Source organism: Podarcis muralis, chromosome 3, assembly GCF_964188315.1.
Source record: "Podarcis muralis chromosome 3, rPodMur119.hap1.1, whole genome shotgun sequence".
NCBI lineage: Eukaryota > Metazoa > Chordata > Lepidosauria > Squamata > Lacertidae > Podarcis > Podarcis muralis.
The window spans coordinates 25,176,452-25,196,301 of record NC_135657.1 but is presented as its reverse complement, the minus strand read 5'-3'; the positions used below and the strand labels follow the sequence as shown (position 1 = coordinate 25,196,301).

Sequence of the window (19,850 nt, the reverse complement as noted above, 5' to 3'; positions counted from 1 at the left end):
GGAGTCTGTCCAAAGTCATAATCAGAACACACATGACTTGACCCTAGGGAGACGGAGAACAAAAATAAAGAGCAATGTGATAGTCTTTATATACAGTGGTTACATACGCTTCAGGTTACAGACGCTTCAGGTTACAGACTCCGCTAACCCAGAAATATTGCTTCAGGTTAAGAACTTTGCTTCAGGATGAGACCAGAAATTGTGCTCCAGCGGCGCGGCAGCAGCAGGAGGCTCCATTAGCTAAAGTGGTGCTTCAGGTTAAGAACAGTTTCGGGTTAAGTACGGACCTCTGGAACGAATTAAATACTTAACCCAAGGTACCACTGTACTAGGGAATATTTATATACTAGGGAATATTTAGGTGGTGCGTAATTTAAAAAATCAATTGGAACCAAATTTTGTAGTATTATGTACAGACCATCTGTAGATCCCTAAAAGACAGGGTATAGCCTCATGAGGCAAATTTGCATAAATGTGCATATGTTAATGATGGAGAAAATAATAATTTCATAAAACACCATAATCTTGACGATTCCATTTTCTTTTGAGTTTATGGCCTAGCTAAACTGAAAAGACCTGTGCTATGTAATTAATGTTCCAAAACACTGAAAATAATAGATGGTTAGAATCTATGGTGTCCGCTGTATGCATGAAAAGAGAATCAGCTAGGCATGACAAATGTCATTAATCTTGAATTGTTTTGTAGACAGATGAAAGGAGATATTTGGAGACATTCAATGAATAGGAAAATTAGTCAAAGTCTTAATAGAGAAAGACACTGAAAAATGGTTACATGTAATCACATGATATTATAAAGAGGGCTGATCTGAAGATCCAAATGATTTTAATTGGTTTTAGGATTATGACATTGGGTTGCAGCTATTAAGATTGCTGTGATCCCTTGACTGGTGAATAGAAATCACATGTGTAATCTGGAAGTGTATAAAAACATTGCTTTGAATGTGGTTCTTTACAGCCTTATTTTTGCGGAGGATAGCTGCACAAATTGCCTCCAGTCTTTGCACCCCTTAGTTGTGTGGGTGGTTTGTGGCACAAATCAGAGCTCTGGGCCTCTTTGGTGCATGTATACCGGCTGGTGCTACAATGTTAATTAGGGGAAGTGTTGAGATGCAACTCAGCTTGCTAAGGGGGTTGCATGAGGTTAAAGCAGATAGAGAAGGAAACTTCCAAGATTCCTAAACTGTCTCACTGTCCTTTGACCTCTGTACTGACCTTTCCTCTAATGTTACATGGTTATTCTCAATTTGTGGCTCTTGCTTCCTGCCTGCCTTTTTTTCAGACCCTCTTGTAGAGAGGAAATCTTTGGAAGTACTATACCTGTACCGTACTTTTCTGTGTATAAGACTAGGTTTTCTTTTACTTTTAAAATAAGGTTAAAATTCTGGGTGCGTCTTATACACAGATAGTGCATATGCCCATTTTCTAAATTTGGGCTCCCCAAAAGTCAGGGGGCGTCTTATGCATGGGGATGTCTTACATACGGGAAAATACGGTACCTCTGCTAAGTGCAAGCAGCTAGTATGGCTCCCTTGCAACTCTATCCCAGCTTGCTAGAACTAGCTCTTTTCTACCCAAGTATGTACAGTATTTCCTACAATAAACTTAGTGTCTTGTTTTTCGGTACCAAGTTTCCCTTGTGTGATTGCAACCAAGGTAAGCCTGCTCTCCTACGAGGGTTCAGTAAAGTCAGCTTCCAAGTTGTGTGCTAACTCTGCAACGTAATTCATGATTAATGCTGCTCCTCCAGTCCCCAGTGTTCATGTACCAGGGGCAGAGTCAGCATCATTAGTAGGGCAGAAAGTGACACTATATGCACACCAAACCGGTGTGTATCTCTGCTTAGAGTGGCTTCCACCTAACAGTCATATATGCTGCCCCAGTGGCCCCAGCAGCCTGGCAGGAGAGGTGGTGCCATCCTAGCATTTATCCCACCATGTTGGGAACTGCTGCTGGGCCTGATTACCTAACAGTGGGATACCTGATGGCATGTAACTTCCCAAACTGAAGTCACATTTGCAGGTGGGGGAAAATAGTCTTCATTTTCTGTATCCCAATATCTTAAACTGTAAGATATTGCATACTTCCTTCAAACTCCCCAAAGGCTCCTCTATGAAGCAGAAAGCTTCTGTTAACGAGACCGTCAGTGAGATTATTCCCTTGCCAGGCTAAATATGTGCCTGATCTGTTACTACAGAGGAAAGCCAAGTCCAGCCAAGCAATTAGGCAGTTTTTCATCGATAGACATTTTTGAGTTTAAAGCCTACTAGGGAAAGCAGAAGCAAAGTAATAGAAACATCTGAAGAAGGTTTATTTTAATTACTCTGTATTCCATTCACACATTTATATATTTATAAATTGCATTTAAATATCATGGCGGCATTCAGACTAAAACTGCAGTATTACAAGAAAAATGTCCATTGTTACATAATGTTACATTCATGGCTGCACAGTATTACGGTATTAAATATGATACTCCTTAGTAATATCTAATGGAAACATTTAAGCATAATTGCGCCAGGTAGTAAAGGTACGGCCAAGTGCTTACAAAAATCAATAGGTGATCTATAGAAGTTCATTTAATATTACTCACCGGAGGAGAGATTAAGAGGAGGAACTGAGAAAATGCTATATGATCAAACTCTCAGAAGATTAATAAACATCAAGAAAGGGCATACAAATCTAGCTTGAATCAAGATACACACACAAACACACAAAGTGTGGAGAAAAATATGGTAGCCCAAAATTGTGATAATTGTGGTGAATGTTAAAGCTTTAGGTCAAAAGTCTCCGAACCCAGTGCCCTCCACACGCTTTGGATTACAATTTCCATTAGCTCCAGACTAACGTGTGTGTCACAGTGGTCAGATCTGACATCTCCAGAAAAGAACACCGTTGGCAAGCTTTCCACAATTGGCCCAAAACATTGCTTTTTGCTACCAAAACATGGGTATCCAGGTTTAGGATTGAATCTAGGAGTACCCTGCTACACTTTGAACTTGGGTTTTTAAGGGGAGTACAACCACATCTAAGACACATCAATCTCTTCTGCCTTGTCTGGGCTTCAGTTTGTTTGCTTTCAAAGAGTTCAGTCCTATAACAATATTATTTCCGATACACAATAATGGCCTAAAAGGAAAATAATGAGTTCTTTTTTGAGAATAATTTTTATTTGATTTTACAGGTGTAAAGTTATAACGATACCAAATAAACACCAACATTTCAAGATTCCTCTGAATCTCTAGAGTTCTCTCCATCCCCTCCTTGGGTCTTATTGTCAACGTTTTCAACTGTATATTATTTCATAGTCCAGATTTTAAATCTGTCCATAATATTTGTTACATTACAAGTGTTATTAAAATCCTGCCAATGTATTCATCTGCTTACAGTGGTCTCCTAAATAAATTGTAAATTTTACCCATTCTTTCTTAGAAGTTTTTGTCATCCTGGTTTCTGAGCTTTCCAGTCAGCTTTGCCATTTCGGCATAGTCCATCAGCTTAGTTTGCCATTCCTATCTGGTAGGTACACTTTCTTCTTTCCATCTCTGGGCTAGAAGCATCTGTTCAGCTGTTGTCGCATACATTAAAAGTCTTTTCTCTCCTTTGGAATTTCAGTACCTATAATTCCTAATAAAAAAGCTTCTGGTTTTTTAACAAAAGTTATTTTAAATATTTTTTTTCAGTTCATTTTATATCATCTCCCAGAAAGCTTTTATTGCCTTACACAACCACCACATATGATAAAAGGTACCTTCTTTCTCTTTACATTTCTAGCAGGTATTTGTACTTGTTCTATACATTTTTGCTAACTTACTAGGAGTCAAATACCACTGGCACATCATTTTCATATAATTTTCTTTCAGTGTACAACATGCCGTAAATTTCAAATCTATTTTCTATAACTTCTCCCAATCTGCAATCTGAATTTGCAATCCGTTGCCCAGTGTATCATTACAGATTTAACCTGTTCATCTTTTGTATGCCTTTCCAAGAGAAATCTACACATTTTTGACAGTAATTTAACATTATTTCCCAACAAACCTTTTTGGAATCTTGATATCTCATAACTAAAACATTTCTTCTTATCTGTCTTAAAAATATCATTTAACTGGTATATCATTTAACTGGTATATTTAATTTAATTAAAAATATCATTTAAAAGGAAAACAATGACTGAGTCCCCCCCCCGCCCCGCCCCCATTCTACAAAATCTGTGTCAGGCTGCCTGAAGATGATTCCTGCTCACCAAAGGTGAATAGTCAACTGGCAACTAGAACAGTACAACTGTGTCACTTTGGAGCAAATGTCTTGGCTAAAGTGAGTTGGACAAAGGACACACACACACAATACATTTAAAGCACTCATATACCACTTTGATACTATTTCCCCAAATAAATCCAGGGAACTGTAGTTTGTTAAGGGAGCTGAGGGTTGTTGGGAGACCACAGACAGAGCTACAATTCCCAGCCCAATTAGCAAATGACAGTTCCCCAGCATTTTTTTTGTGGGAAGCTACGACTGTTAACCTGAGAGTCCCATGGACTGCAAGAAGATCAAACCGATTGATTCTTAAGGAAATCAGCCCTGAGTGCTCGCTGGAAGGACAGATCGTGAAGCTGAGGCTCCAATACTTTGGCCACCTCATGAGAAGAGAAGACTCCCTGGAAAAGACCCTGATGTTGGGAAAGATGGAGGGCACAAGGAGAAGAGGACAACAGAGGACGAGATGGTTGGACAGTGTTGTCGTAGCTACCAGCATGAGTTTGACCAAACTGCGGGAGGCAGTGGAAGACAGGAGTGCCTGGCGTGCTCTGGTCTATGGGGTCATGAAGAGTCGGACACGACTACACGACTAAACAACAACAACAACTGTTAAAGTGGTCTAAGGCAGTGTTTCCCAACCTTTTTTGGGCAAAGGCACACTTGTTTCATGAAAAAAATCTCGAGGCACACCACCATGCCAGATGGGGAAAGGTCACTTTTTACTTATGTAAAAAAAAATAAAAAAATAGTAACAGCATAGAAGGTAGAGAAGGTAGGACTCGAACCAGTGGATTCACGTTACAATAAAGATTTTGACTAAACATGGGAAAGAACTTTCTGCTGGTAAGGGCTGTTCAACAGGGGAATGGTCTCCCTCGGGAGGTTTTTCCCTTCTTGGAGGTTTTTAAGCAGAGGTGGGATGTCTGTCTGCCATGGATGCTATGGCTGAGATTCCTGCACTGCAGGGGTTGTACAGTACTGGATAGCCCTGGGGATCCCTTCCAACTCTACGATTCTATTAGGATCCCTTTTATAAAAGAGAGAACTTTAATGGCACGGCCATTATTTATTTCGGCTTCTCCCAACGGGGCCACGAAGGATCAGAAAAGCTGAAGAAGAGACCCTTCCTCAGAGGAGGCGGGAGACCACCGGACCTGCCGAGGAGGGGAATCCGGCCGCCTTTCCCTCCAGAGCTTCGCCTTTTGCCCCGGCCAAGTTGCGCCGAGGGCGCCTTGCGGGCTCTGCGTGGCTTCAGGCGGAGCCTAGGAGCCACTTCCCAGCCTGGAGGGCAGGCTGTGCGCGGACCCCGCCACTCTCGGGGCGCGACCCAGACCCGGCTGCCTTCCACGGCCAGCAGAGGTAGGCCGCCGGGTTCTAACCCGGCGGAACTGGGGCGTCCCGGGCGCAGCGCCGCGCTCCCCGCTCCTCCCGCCCCGCCCCCTTCTCCCGGGTGCCCCCTCCCTCCTTTGTTCTCCGGAGCCCCGCCTCCCCCTCTGCCCCAGCTCGCCTATTGGCTCACGCAGCCGCCACTCAGGTGGGGGCCCGCTTTGGCCCCGCTCCCCGGCCGCCGAGAGAGAGTGGGAGCGTGCGGGGCGGGGCTGGGCGGCCGGGCGTCTCCTTCCCTGCGCTGCTTCGGTCGCGTCTGCAGCCGCCGCGGGACCAGGCGGGAGGCCAGTCATGCCCAGACACTGCCAGCCGCTCAGAAGGAGCCGTCGCTCCGCCGGGCAGTGCCTGCCTGCGCGCCCCTCGCTCCCTGCGCTGAGGATGGCGGGGGCGCCGGGCGCAAGGCAGCGCCGGGGCTGCTGGGCAAGCGGCAGATGCTGATGCAGTTTGGGGAATTCCTGTCACAAGGAGCAAGGCAGAAGCGGATGACGGGGCACGTTCCCCGGGGGAGCGGGGCCGGAGGATTAGCCCGCCTCGCCCGCCTCCCTCCCACGGCACACTAGGCAACGTCCGGCGGCACACTAGTGTGCCGCGGAACACCGGTTGGGAAACACTGGTCTAAGGGTGCTTTAAACTGGGGAGCCTTAGGCTCAATTCTTGGTCCTCCGCAGAGCTTACTGGTTTATTTATTTCATTTATATATTAAAAAAAAAGAAAAACCAGTTAAGGCAATTGCCAATATAAAAACAATTTCAAATCCAGTACAGGTGCTGACTGGGATAAAAAGCGTCACTTTGAAGGCCCAGTCACCATCACAGCCTAGTCAAATTTGCAGGATTGTTGTGTGGATAAAAGGTGGGGGGAGGTGCCAAAATAAAATGATTTTGTGTCCTGTCATACAGGCTACACATAATCCTAACTTTCACTAGCTGGCTTTAAAGTCTTTTAAGATAAGGAAGAAGTGCTAGTACAGTACTAGGTTTGGTAATAAGTGTATCTTCTGCAGAAATGTTGCCTTGTGTCTTCACCTGTGAGGAGTGCTCTAATTCAGGGCTCCGCCAGCCCGCTAGCAATGTACCACTCTGGGGTGGTCCATTCCATTCCACCTCCCCCCACCCTCTTTCCCTACTTTTCTGTACCGATAAGACACAAAACATTCTGCGGCCATTGAGCATCCTGAGTCCTCTTAGGGCTGTCTTAAGTCTCATTGTTTTGCTTGTTTGTCGGTAAAGGGTTTTGTTTTTTTGTTCTTCTAAAAACCAAACATGCTGAGCTGTCTCCCAGGGCTCTATTTTGGCTACATAGCAATGGGTACTTACTATTTGAATTCACTCTCACTATCAGAGGGGCTGATTTCTTCCATGTTAAAATGGCTATTCTAGGTAGGTTTCAAAGCATTGCCATTTGCCCTGAGTTAAGGAGTGGGCCAGATCTAAACTCATTCCATACAGCAGGGGGGAAATGAGGCACCATAAGGGAGACGCTGCTGGTGTCTAAATGGTCAGGGGACTTTTTAAAGTGTTAATTTTGGGGTGGTGGTGCCATTGGGGCCCTTAGAATTGTAGAGTGGGAAGGAGTTCCCCATGTTAGAATTCCTGCTCCATGATTGCAGTCATGGGATTGTTGTCTATCACATGACGGTACATGTTTTGACTCCACAGGGTGGGAAGTGACGGAGACAGGATGTTTGTGTTACTGTGTTCCATAAAGTGGGACTATTGTCTTTTGTTCTTTTCCTCTTTGCTGTCTGATGCTAGAGAGAGAGGGGGAGCCATGTTGCAGTGTTCCGTGTGTGTTTATATGTAAATAAAGTAGATTAGCCAAAATGTTGAGTTACACATGTAAGGTCTGTTACACATAATGCGCAAACTCTGCGGATCCCTAAGTGTGCCGGTGTCTGTTGGCATCGGTCGCTGTGATGTTCAGGCAGAAGCTTTTGAAGCTCCCGAACAATCTACCAGGAGGGAGAGAACGTGCCAGTCGGGCATGTGTTTCTGCCAGGGTCCTACTCGAGTGTAGGCTGAACTCCTGACACCCCATGGGTCATCTAGTCCAACCCCCTGAAATATGGGAATCTTTTGCCCTACGTGGGGCTGGAACCCAGAACCCTAAGATTAACAGTCTCATGCTCTGAGCTATCCCAGGTCTTCTGGGATCTTCAAATACAGTGGTACTTCGGGTTAAGTACTTAATTCGTTCCGGATGTCTGTACTTAACCTGAAACTGTTCTTAACCTGAGGTACCACTTTAGCTAATGGGGCCTCCTGCTGCTGCTGTGTCGCCGCCGCACGATTTCTGTTCTCATCCTGAAGCAAAGTTCTTAACCTGAAGCACTATTTCTGGGTTAGCGGAGTCTGTAACCTGAAGCGTCTGTAACCTGAAGCGTATGTAACCCAAGGTACCACTGTACCTCAAGGGCTGTCCCATGAAAGATGGAGCACGCTTGCTTTCTGCTGCTCTGGAGGGCAGGACTTGAACCAATGGCTTCAAGTTACAAGAAAGGAGATTCGGACTAACCAGGAAAAATTTTCTGGCAGTAAGATCTGTTTGACAGTGGAATGGACTCCCTCAGGAGGCTGTGGACCAGGCATAGGCAAACTTGGCCCTCCAGATGTTTTGGGACTACAACTCCCATCACCCCTGGCTAACAGTGGTCAGGGATGATGGGAATTGTAGTCCCAAAACTACAATTGGAGCGAGCCCAACTGAGGTCAGAGAGACTTCCTTTGGAACAAACCAGAGGTCAGCTCGGGATGCGAATCAATGCAACCCGATCAGCCTGTTCAGGGCAGCTGCTCCAAAGAAGCCATCCTGCTAGCGAGCTCTGTTGGGCGACCGGCCGGCCGGCAGAGGGCGCTGCCGGACAAGGTCCAGGCGCGGCGGCTGGGAGGCGGCGGCGAGCTGGGATGCAGCGAGCGAGCGAGCGGGCGCGGGAGGAGGGAGCCTGAGTGGCTGGGCGCGAGAGAGGAGCTGATGCTGCAAAGCCGCCCGGAGGGGACCATGAGGAGCTCAGAGCGGGAAGAAGAAGACGAAGACGAGCGCGCAGAGGCAAGCGCCTAGCTTCGCCCGGCCGCCGTGCCCGAGCCAGCGCGCCCGACTATGGCTGGGGGAAGGCGAGGGCTGGTGGCTCCCCAGAATACCTTCCTGGAGAACATCGTCAGGAGATCCAACGGTGAGGAGAGAAGGAGATCCCGGCGGCGGTGGGACGGGGAGGGAGCCGGGAGGACCACCCTCCCGGGCAGAATGCAGGGAGCGCTGCTGGCGGTGTTCGCGTGCACGTGTGAATGCGTCCCCGGGACTGCTCGGTCGGCCCCAATGCGGGACTCGGCGAATCCGGGCTCGGTGCAAAGCTCCTCCTGGCTCAGGTGGGGATGCCTTTGGGTGGGAGCCCGGAGAAGTCTGGCAGAAGAAAAAGTGGTCCAGATTCCTCCGTGAGGAGGCAGGTTCAGGTGGGGTGGGAGAGGAAACCCCGCAAGGCTCCTGGGCCCCATGAAATGCCACTGTTTTGGGGGTTGGGGAGGTGTTGCTGCAGGGCCGGTTTAGGGGGATGCTGCTGCTGTTCAGGGCGGGATTGGTGGTGGGAAAAGATCAGCAATAATTCCTCCTGCTCCCGAGCTCTTGGGATGATGTCCTAATGTAGACTCCTTGCAGAGTGTGTGTGTGTTTGTGTGTGTGTGTGTGTGTGTGTGTGTGTGTTGGGGAGAGAATGCTCCTCTGTTCCTTTTCCTGGGGGAGTCCTTTCCCTTTCTCTCGCCTCCCCACTCCCCCGCCGCGCTTGCTCAGGGGCTGTCCCCTCCCTTGTTACTGAGGTTTTTGGTGCTATGCAGACCTGGGAGTCTCTCTTTGCGGAGGCTGTAGTGAGATCTTCAGCTAGAGCGAGCGAGCGAGAGGCACTTGGATCTAAACGGGCTTCCTTCCAGACTTCACCTCCCTGCAGGTGGAAGCCGACAGGGAGAACCTGTCTAAAATAACAGCCACACACTTTATAAGTGCAGCAGGAATGGGGGACGGGGGACCGGGACGACACCCTGATGCATATCTCTATGTAGTTGTCGAACGGGTGTGATTTCTACATTTGTTTTGTTTCTTTTTAAAATAGGCTGATACTTCCATAGGGTGGGCTGGGGGGGGGGGTAAGGAGAGAGGTTTTTAGGCTAGAATGCTCTTGAAGGTGAATTCTGACAATTTAGACTAAGTACTGACTAATATCAGTCCCTGGCTGGCTCCAAGCCCCCTCCTATCATTCAAATAAGCCACTGTTATACAAGAAGAATCTTGCAGGTCATTATAATCCGGATTGCTGAATCTGGTGCACAGTGAGAAGTCACATTTGTGTGTTCAGGAGAAGATACTGATTGGGGGAAGTTGTTCAAATGTTTAAGTATGGCTAAAGGGAATTTTGAAACAGTTCTGGTTGAAAGATCAGCAGCATGGGCTTGAGGTCATTTATTGTTATTGTTGTATTTCGTTAATTTATTTATTTTTTAATTAAAACCCCAATTGCATGTTTGTACTCCCTAACAAACAGCCTCCACTTGGTAAACAGAGCAGGGAAATTGAGGTGGGAAGGACCTTAGTCTCTGATTTGTGTGTGTGTGGCTTGTCCCTGCCTTATAATTCTCAGGCTAACAGGATGACCCACGAATTTTAAAGCCACATTAGCACTAGTTCCATCACACTGGGCCAATCGAAACAAACATGGTACCAACTTGAACCCATATAGGCTTAGACGTGCCTGTCTCTGTATAGGTCTGGATTTATTTATTTTATGAAGTGGATTTCTCTTCCACCTTTCTGTTGGCATGAGAGTTCTGGAGGGCTGCTGATTGCAAGTCTGCTGCCTCGCCAGGTTTGTGGTGTGTGAATGCAAAAGAGGGCAGGGATCCTCTCCTTTGAACAGTTACACGGAAGAGAAAATTGCAGCAGATTCAGCTGCTGCCACCCCTACATGGCAAGCTGTCCAAATTCCCCTCTTCCGTTGAAAGGCAAATTGCTGGGAATGGGATTGAAAGCAATGCTGTCGACATCACAACACAGTTATCCAAATCTATGGTGCAACCCCACTTGGAATACTATGTGCGTTCTGGGGATGTCATTGAGCAGGAAAAGGTTCAGAAAACCAAAATGATCAAGGACCTGGTAAACTCCCCTGTGGAAAAAGGTTACAACATTTGAGTCTTTTCGATTTACAAAGAGAGAGAGAGAGAGATTGGCAATGGGGATATGAGAGCGGTGTATACAATTATGCATAGTGTGTGGAAAGTGAATAGAGGTAAGTTTCTTTCCTGCCCCCCCCCAGCTCATATTTCCTGAACTGAGGGATGTGCTAAATGGTGAGAGATGCAGGACAAGCAAAACGAAGTTCTTAGTCTATGGGAATCACGTCCACAAGATGCAGATGACTTTAAAAGAGGATTAGAAAATTCATGGGGGATGAAGCTATCCATGGCTATATGATACCTCCAGAATCAGATACACCATGCCTCTGAATACTGAAGAGGCCAGAATATCAGCTAGACAGGGCTCTCGCATGTTGTGATTCTGGGCTTCCCAGAGACACCCGGTTGGCTGCTGTAGGAAAGAGTATTCTGCACCAGGTAGGCCTTTGCTCTGATCCAGCAATGTGCTTCTTGTGCCCTTAGGTTCAGGCACCTTTTCCTCCTCTCCCAAAGGCTCGTTCCAGTGTTATGTGTTTGCAAAATTATGACCCAGTTCCTTCCTTTCAGTTTGATTAATTGCAGCTACTTGAACAAATAAGAGCTATTGGCACAAGTATTGATGAGCGAGACGCAGGGCTGGAATCCAAATGGGGAAGGCACACTGCCTCTGAAGCTGCTGGGGGTGGGGGTGGGATTCAGCTACAGAATGATAAGGCAGATATACAACTTTAATAACTTCCAGAAACACTTTGCTGTTTTAAAAGGGTTACACTGTAGAGGAAATCACCTTTTGATTGTTCTCCATGCAAACCACGATCACATTAATGTATACTGATGCGTCACTTCAAAATGTAAATTAGTCCCCTCCAGCCCCAATCCATCATTAAAAGTGAAAGGTTTTACTTGGGAGGAGAGGAGAAATATCACTTGTCATTAACACAGTAATGGCCAGTGGTTTCTTCTCCTCAAATTATTTCACTGTTGTCAGATGAATACGCCATTCAATCAGCACCAACTTTAAAAAAAACCCCTCCAACTTCCTAGCGCCTGCCTTCATGTTTGAATAATATTATCATTAAAATGTCATTTTGAAGAAAGCGCTGTGTGGAAATTGACATGTCCTTGACTTTCCTTTTCCTTCCCCCAATAAGAGGCCTGATGCAAAACCCATTGCCTTTAATCAAAATTCATCAATGGCTGCCAAAAAGTTCCTAAAACAGACTCTCATGGTGGGCAGACTTCTGGCTTTCTACGTTTATTTGCTAGAACTCCCAATATCCATCAACCAGGGGGTAGCAAAAGGACATGCATCTACTTGTAGAATGGTGCAAGGGACATGCATCTATAATTACAGAATTCTGCATCCGGGAATTCAAGAATTCTGAGACCTGAGTGGAGCCTTCCACACAAAAATCTGCCCCAATTCATATTGGTAATATAGTTTGGAGCTGTGTGTGGGCAGGGGGTCATTTTGTTGCCATAATTGTTCAAGCGCTGGGAATCAGAAATCCTCCCCAATCTACTGCAAATTATCCAGAGGATGGCCAGTAGGTCCAGATCTGCCCACCCCTGCTTTCCAGGACAGCCACACACATGGTGTGTATGTGTGTGTAGCCATAGATTCAAGAGCAGCCAGAAGACTAGAATGCTTGTTTTCCAGCATTTTGTTGTTGCACTGGGGTAGTTTCTGTCTTTATCCAGTTTTACTGAGTTAGGGTGGAATGTACTAACGCTAGTATTGGAGATGGTCTGCCTCTGAATGCCAGTTGTTGGGGAGCACAAATTGGTAGAGAGATGTTGCGCTCATGTCTTGTTTGTGGTCTTCTGGTTGATACTGTGAGAACAGGATGCTGGACCAGATGGGACTTTGTTTTGATTTAGCCGGGAACTTTTAAAGTTCTTACTAGAAGCAGGGCACACTTCTTTCTTGGCTGCCTTTCCCCTCTAGTGGATTCTTTCTAGCTTGCAACTTACTGGAGCCTGGATAGCTCAGTTGCTGAGAGCGTGGTGCTGATAAGGCTAAGGTTGCAGGTTTGATTCCTGTATGGGGCAGCTGCACATTTCTGCATTCCCTTCCAGTTCTATGATTCTACTTGCAACAGGTTCGTGTGGTAGCCACGTCTCGGCATATCAAGCACAGCCTTTCCAGGTCTTCATTCATGTAGAATAAATGCATCTGTCAATAGTGGTTCTTTCCTCCAGACTACATGTGTGGGGTTCTTGGTTGCATGCAGATAGTATATATCCATGGTTGAGCAATTGCCTTGCATGCAGAAAGTTCTTGGTACAACCCCCAGTGTCTCCAGGTTGGGCCGGGGAAAGCTTCTGCCTGAATATCCTGAAGGGCAGCTATACTCAGTGAAAGACAGCTTCCTATGTTTCTAGCTTTACATGAGAGGACTTACTACAGATGCCCATAGATGGAGGGTGGAAAGGGTGCTTTTAGAATGATGGGATTCAATCACATACCAGCAATTCAGGCTGCACAATTACAGTTGATTTGGGAGGTCTTGCACACAGCAGACTCACTTCCCCCAAAGAGAGGACTTTTTGCAAGAAGGAAAGTGAGAGAGAAATGCAGGGATGCGTGTGGGCCACTAGTGGAAGCGCCATGAAGCTATTGCTTCAGTTCTGCCCTTTTGGGACAGCCACTCCTGCCGATCAATATTGTGATTAAATATATCATAACATAAATGACTGCATTATGCAACACAATAAATATTAATATCAATAACATGTGATGGTGACTACCCCCTGGGAAATGGCTTTGAATGGCTGGCTAAATCAGGTGAAGTTGAGTTAGGGACTTCCCCTGCATCAAAAGACAGGCTCCAGTGGATTGAGCAGATGAGACCAGTTCAGCAGTCAAGAAGGTGGTTTCTGCAGGTGCTCTAGGGGGAAGTGAGGGGCAGATGGGGTTCGCCCATCTAGGAAAAGGAAAATTCTGATCCTAAACCTTTGCTGCCTTGTGGGATATCTTTGGGAGAAGAAAAGGCTAAGTAGTAAACCCTACTGAAATCAGGAGTGGAGTCCCTAAGGCAGTTGGATGGCAGCTTGTATACCTCCTTCCAGCAACTCCTGCAGCCAAGCTGGTGCCAAACGCATTGGTTTCCTTTCCTTTGGGCCACATCAGCGAAGACAAGAAGGGGGTCTTGTCTACTGGGCAGCCCAGGACCTCCATACACCCTGCCCAAGTTTTCGCCCCAAGGAGGTCACTTTGGTGCTGCTAACTCAGTGGTTTGACTTCACCCCCGGAGGCACACTCCAATGTCTCTTGAGACAGAAGGATGCCAACAACAACAAATACAAGCTTCCAACAACTGAATATTGATCTTAATAGTACTATATAATAAATCACATAACAGGCTTCCTTTATATGCACCAGTTTCTTGTTAAATCACATTCAGTGCTGAAGTGCCAAGCACAGATCACAAACCTATTAATTTCAAGAGAACTAGGAGGAACACTTACATATAAACTTCCTGTACTATAAAATTGTTTCTTCTTAAAATACATTAAATATTAATTTCGGAACTGCTTGCAACTTTTCATGCGATTGTTTTTTGTAAACAAACTCCAGATCCCATCCCAACAGAATATATAAATAGAATCAACATTAACAAGGAACCAAAACAAATACCTGATTAGACATTCACAGTCTTTGCTCGTGTAGTGGGGACGAGATGCAGCGGCAATATTTATTCATTTGTCATATTTATAACCCACCCCTTTCCTCCAAGGAGATCAAGGTGACGAACATAGTTTTCCCTCCCTCCCAGTTTATCCCGGGGATTTGAACCCTGGTCTCCCAGATCCTAGTCCAGCACTCTAACCACTACACCACAGTGGCTCTCAAGAGCCTCGCAGTAGCAGTGTTGCTGCCACTTACTAGGATGGGTGAGGTGGCAGCAAGGTCAGGGCTGTAGAGCTGTGCTTGTGGAGTGAATCTGATGCTCTGCTGGTGGTCCACACAGTCCTGGCCACACTGCAGTCTTGCTCCTGCTCCTGCATCTCCTGGTGAGCAGTAGTGATGCTGCAGGCAGGAGGCTGTTTTGCTGAGTGTCCTCTCTAGTGGGTCACCTGTTCCCAGTGGTGTGAACACCACTGAAAGCCATCTCTAGCTCATATCACATCTGCTTGTATTGTTTATACATTTTTATCTTTCAATTCCAGGGAGTGTCTCCAATAACTGATCAAACCCCCTACTTTTATTTTTTTCCATCTCTAATAATGCAAGTTCTCTAACCATCCCAGCCATTTCCCACCTTTTAATTTAGTCAGGCTTTCATAGTTGGTACTTGATTACCCCGACCTTTAGTGGCTATTGGAATTTTGGCTGTTGGCGCTGTGGGTAAAACCTCAGCGACTAGGACTTGCTGATCGCATGGTCAGCGGTTCGAATCCCTGCGGCGGGGTGCGCTCCCGTCGTTCGGTCCCAGCGCCTGCCAACCTAGCAGTTCGAAAGCACCCCCGGGTGCAAGTAGATATATAGGGACCGCTTACTAGCGGGAAGGTAAACGGCGTTTCCGTGTGCTGCGCTGGCTCGCCAGAGCAGCTTCGTCACGCTGGCCACGTGACCCGGAAGTGTCTGCGGACAGCGCTGGCTCCCGGCCTCTAGAGTGAGATGAGCGCACAACCCTAGAGTCTGTCAAGACTGGCCCGTACCGGCAAGGGTACCTTTACCTTTACCTTTAAAAGATCGCACACTGTCTTCTCCATGTTATTGCAGTTCCTCGTTATTTGGTATTACAGAATGTTTAACGTCGCCTACCAAAAATGCCACTGAGTCTAAGATAATGTTGTAACATAAGTCAATATCATTGACTAAATCAGATTATACAGATGTACTGGTGGAAAGAGAAATCTGTGAGTACAATGAAGTTCATTGTACTGTACCAGCGCTAGTGTCTACAGTTAGAAGTTCTATAGATGACCCTGCCAGGATATGGCAAAGACTGAACCTGGGACCTTCTGCATGCAAGGATGAGAGGTCCACAGCTGAGTGGCAGCATCTTCTCAGGGTTTCTGAAGGGCTTTCTCCCAACCCTACATGAAGATGCCATTGATCAAAGTTGGAACCTTTTGCACAGCAAGTCTGTATCCTACCACTGACCCTTTCCAGTGAGGTTTGTAGCTCATTGGTGATTTGATCCTGGGTCTCCCTGGTCCTAGTCCAACATCCTAACCAATGTTAGAAACTCAGATGTGTAAGCTAGGTGCCAAATGACTCCTTAAACCAAGGTTACAGTCGCCAAAACAGAATGTCTAGTTGCCATTTGGGGGCAAGACTTTCTATATTAAGTGACTTTTTTGTAATGTTGGCATCTCTAACAGTCCTACATGTGTCTACTCCGAAACAAGCCCCACTGCATTCAGTAGGACATTTTCCCAAGTATGTGTTCAAAGAATGTCCAAAACTGTGGACCAGGATATAAAAGGGAAAGATGGGGAAATTACTCTGACTTTGCCACCTCTTGGTCTCTGTGTAGATCAGTGTGTGACCTTCCAAATGTTGCTGGACCCCAGCTCCTATGAACCCCAGCTTGCATGGGCAATGGTCAGGGATGCTGGGAGTTAGAGTTTTGCAACATCTGGAGGGCAACAGGTCTCCCAATCCCTGGTACAGTTTCATAGCAGAAAAGAAGTGGAAACAGAGGTATCTGTGACCTCTTGTGTAGATCAGGGGGAAAGTCTGGGGGCTAATCAACCAATTGATGCCACAACTGCTCCCATATGGACTCTTGAAAACATTAAAAACAAGAACCCCAAAATAATTGTTCCCAGAGTCATTCCACTGTTCTGCAGAATATCAATTTGCAAAGGGACTCCAGGCAATCTTTTGCCAGAGTGATTGTATTAACATTAAAAAAGCTCATGAATCAGCTGGAGAAACGAAAGCTGCACATGGCCTTTTCTTTGATTTGGTAAAAGCTTTTTGTAATGGGCCACAAAGAGACCACCTAACAGGGCGGGAAATTAGTCTGATCTGAAAGAGAGAGAATATAAATGGACTGAATCATAAAGTTTTCATTTTAGTAACGTTTTGCCGTGTTGCAGTTATATCTATCTATCCTTGTGGTGTACAGCAGGTTACAGATGTAACTATTGGTTCTGAGTGCCTGTAATATCTAAGATCTCTCTCACGGCCTTGCCAATACATTTAGAAAGCCCACGTACTCTGAAGATCACAATGCTTTCTGCAGAATGCTGCCACTGCTGCACTTTACCCCCCCCCCCTTTTGTAAATTCAGTGGGATGTTGTAGATGTCTTACTCAGGACGAGTCCAAGACATTTTTGGTGTGTGGAGTGGGAGAATATGGTGCCCTCACATTCCACCTACAGAAGCTGACTGGTTTAGGGAATATGTTTGTTGAAGACACAGTGCTTTCAGAAATGTCATGTAATGCTAAATAATAATAATAATAATAATAATAATAATAATAATAATAATAATAATGGAGCTGCAAGTACTTGGCAATCATTTTTAATGATTCCTATGCAATTTTACACACATTTTACTTACCAAGCAAAACTAAATCATATAATCAAAATATTTTTTGAATTTTAAAGTCATGTTGCAACTTTATGGCACCTTTCCTTTTTAGAATTTGAAAGTTGAAAAATTCAGCACACCCTAAATTTTCTGAAGAGGGCAGCTGTTGAGAGCCCACTGGGAAGGGGTGCTCTCCACAGTGTCCTTTGGTAGCAGGTTTCTAAATGCCATAGGTATTATTGCTTGTATTACATGCCAAGCGTGTTTCAGATTTCTACAACCGCCGGTCAGTTTTTGCAGCCCCAACTGCTATAAAGTTTGGCCTTTGCATTCATTAGGAGTGTTGTCAGTATGAATGTGTTGGAATGGCTCCTGAAAGTTCCTTGTAAATTAATGGTTCAAGGCTTGCCAAAGAGGAGCGTGGTCAAGAAGCAATATGCTCACTCTCTCTGCACCGTTTTAGGCTGTACAATGATAACAAAAGAAATGGAAAGGCACCAGCTAGCTTTTGCTCTCCACAAAGCACCCTATTATTAGCACAAATTTCTAAATTGTCCCATGTCTTGCATACAATCAAATGGCGCAACCCTAAGAGGAGTGCAGGGTTTATACAATTAACTTAATTGTGTTATGCAAAAAAACAAAAAACAAACATTGATCCCTTGTGACCTTGAGCTATTTTTACCACAATCTCCATCCAAAGAACCTTTGCATCTTCCCTTTTCGATCTGCTCTTCCATTAGAGTCATTGTGAGTGGTTTGCATCCTGACGCCGCAATCCTAAATATAAAATACCTGGTATTCAGTTCCATTGACCTCCATGTTGACAACCAGCAATTTATTCCAAACTTTGATACCCATTCAGTGCATCAGAAGTGAGTTGGAAGAAAGGTGCCATCTACTGTCAAGGATTTTCTTGATTTTCACCACTTAATGTTTTTTTGTTTTTAAAGTACCCTTTTCCAGATAATAATTATCTAACCAATAGCTAGTATTTTTCTCTCTAGTTAGTGAATTGTCTGAGCAAGACTGGGCGGTTAATACACCCTAATAAACATTCATTAGAAGGGAAATTTGTGGACAAGAACCACTGAATCTTGATTGTGTATTATAAACAAATCCATAGTTGCCAACAGCAATAAAAGAGATTGCTTTTTGCCATTTTGTATTTCTGCTGTATTTCATCAGTTGCCAGTCTCTCCTTTCTGATTTTCCAGTAAACGCGATGAGTTAGCCTGCTATTGCGTATATACACACGTAATTTTAGTTTAGTTAAATATGGGATTTATTTAAATGACTCTTCCCTACCCAACCACCCCAAGGCATGCCTGAATTCAGGTCAAAGCGCATTCGGTGTCCAACTAGACAAGAAAAGTAATGTTGATCAGATAATCTGGTCCAGCATTCTGTTCTCACAATGGCCAGCGCAGTGGGAAGCCCACAGAAAGGAACTGAGTGCAACAGCACTTTTGCCACTTGTGTTTGTGCTCCGAGCCCCAAAACCCTCATGGAAATAAAGACACAGTGGAGACAGAATTTAGTTTAAATGTTAATGGGCAAATTTTGGCCACAACTTTATTGAATGCACAAATGTGACTGGTATTGACTTAGGCATTGGTATCAAAACTATAACTGGCTCCTTCCCCACCCTGCAGGAAGCCTGGAAGGGTAAACAACCAGTAGGGGGATCTCCGTCAGTGTATATTGACTGGTGCTCAGCCCTGGGGTTCCTGGGGTTCCTGGCATAGCCCTAGCCCCTCTCCGGACTTCGGACGAGATCCAGACCCCCAGATTCCTTTAACGGAATACCCTATTCATTGGAGGGGCAGGTGATGGCCGCACCTCCCCTCCCCACATTCCCCTAAACCAATGCCTAACCACCAAACCTTACAAAGTTGTGACGATTGCTCAGAGGTAGGCAAAAACCAAGTGGCCACTGCCAATCTGCCACATTGGGAAAAATTCCTATCCGGCCCCCGTTCCAAAACAGGCGACCAACCAAAGCAAGGCCAAACACGACCTAATTAGTGGGTGTGTGGGCGGTTGTTCGGCAGTGCGAAGCAAAAGGAGGTCCCTATGTCGTGCTGCCAAATAGATACCCCCAACCTTTGCCACAATGCCGATTGGCTAAAGGCCAGTGGCATAACTGTGACACCACCACCACAAGCTCCGCCCACAAGCCAGTTGGGGAAGAGTTTCAGGGGCCGAGCACAAGATGGACCCTCTGTTAGGAGGATCCAACTTCTCTGAAACTGGGATTCAGAGGTAATGCACAACCATCACGACTAGTAGCTAATTATAACCTTATCCTCCATGAATTTTAAAGCTGTCCAAGTTGGAGTTTGCAGTGGGCCATCACCAAATCTTGTGGCAGTGAATTCTGTAGTTTCGATGCTGTGTGAATCATAGAATTGTAGAGTTGGGATGGTCGCGGCAATGCAGGAATCTCAGCTAAACTATCCCTGACAGATGGCCATCCAACCTCTGCTTAAAAACGGCCAAGAAAGGAGAGTCCGCAGTCCCCTGAGGGAGT

General features: G+C 45.7%; 1 protein-coding gene across 2 annotated transcripts in view; it reads left to right on the top strand.

Annotated features, from left to right (window-relative positions):
* The first annotated feature begins 8,587 nt into the window (after positions 1 to 8,587).
* KCNH1 (potassium voltage-gated channel subfamily H member 1) overlaps positions 8,588 to 19,850 on the top strand; it is a 226,247-nt gene continuing 214,984 nt past the window's right edge. For both annotated transcript variants that reach the window (XR_013392151.1, XM_077925556.1), the window contains exon 1: positions 8,588 to 8,836. Coding sequence is in view for 1 of the 2 variants with exons in the window: in XM_077925556.1 (XP_077781682.1) it covers positions 8,764 to 8,836 (73 nt within the window). In the remaining variant the exon portion in view is untranslated. The remainder of the gene's footprint in view (positions 8,837 to 19,850) is intronic.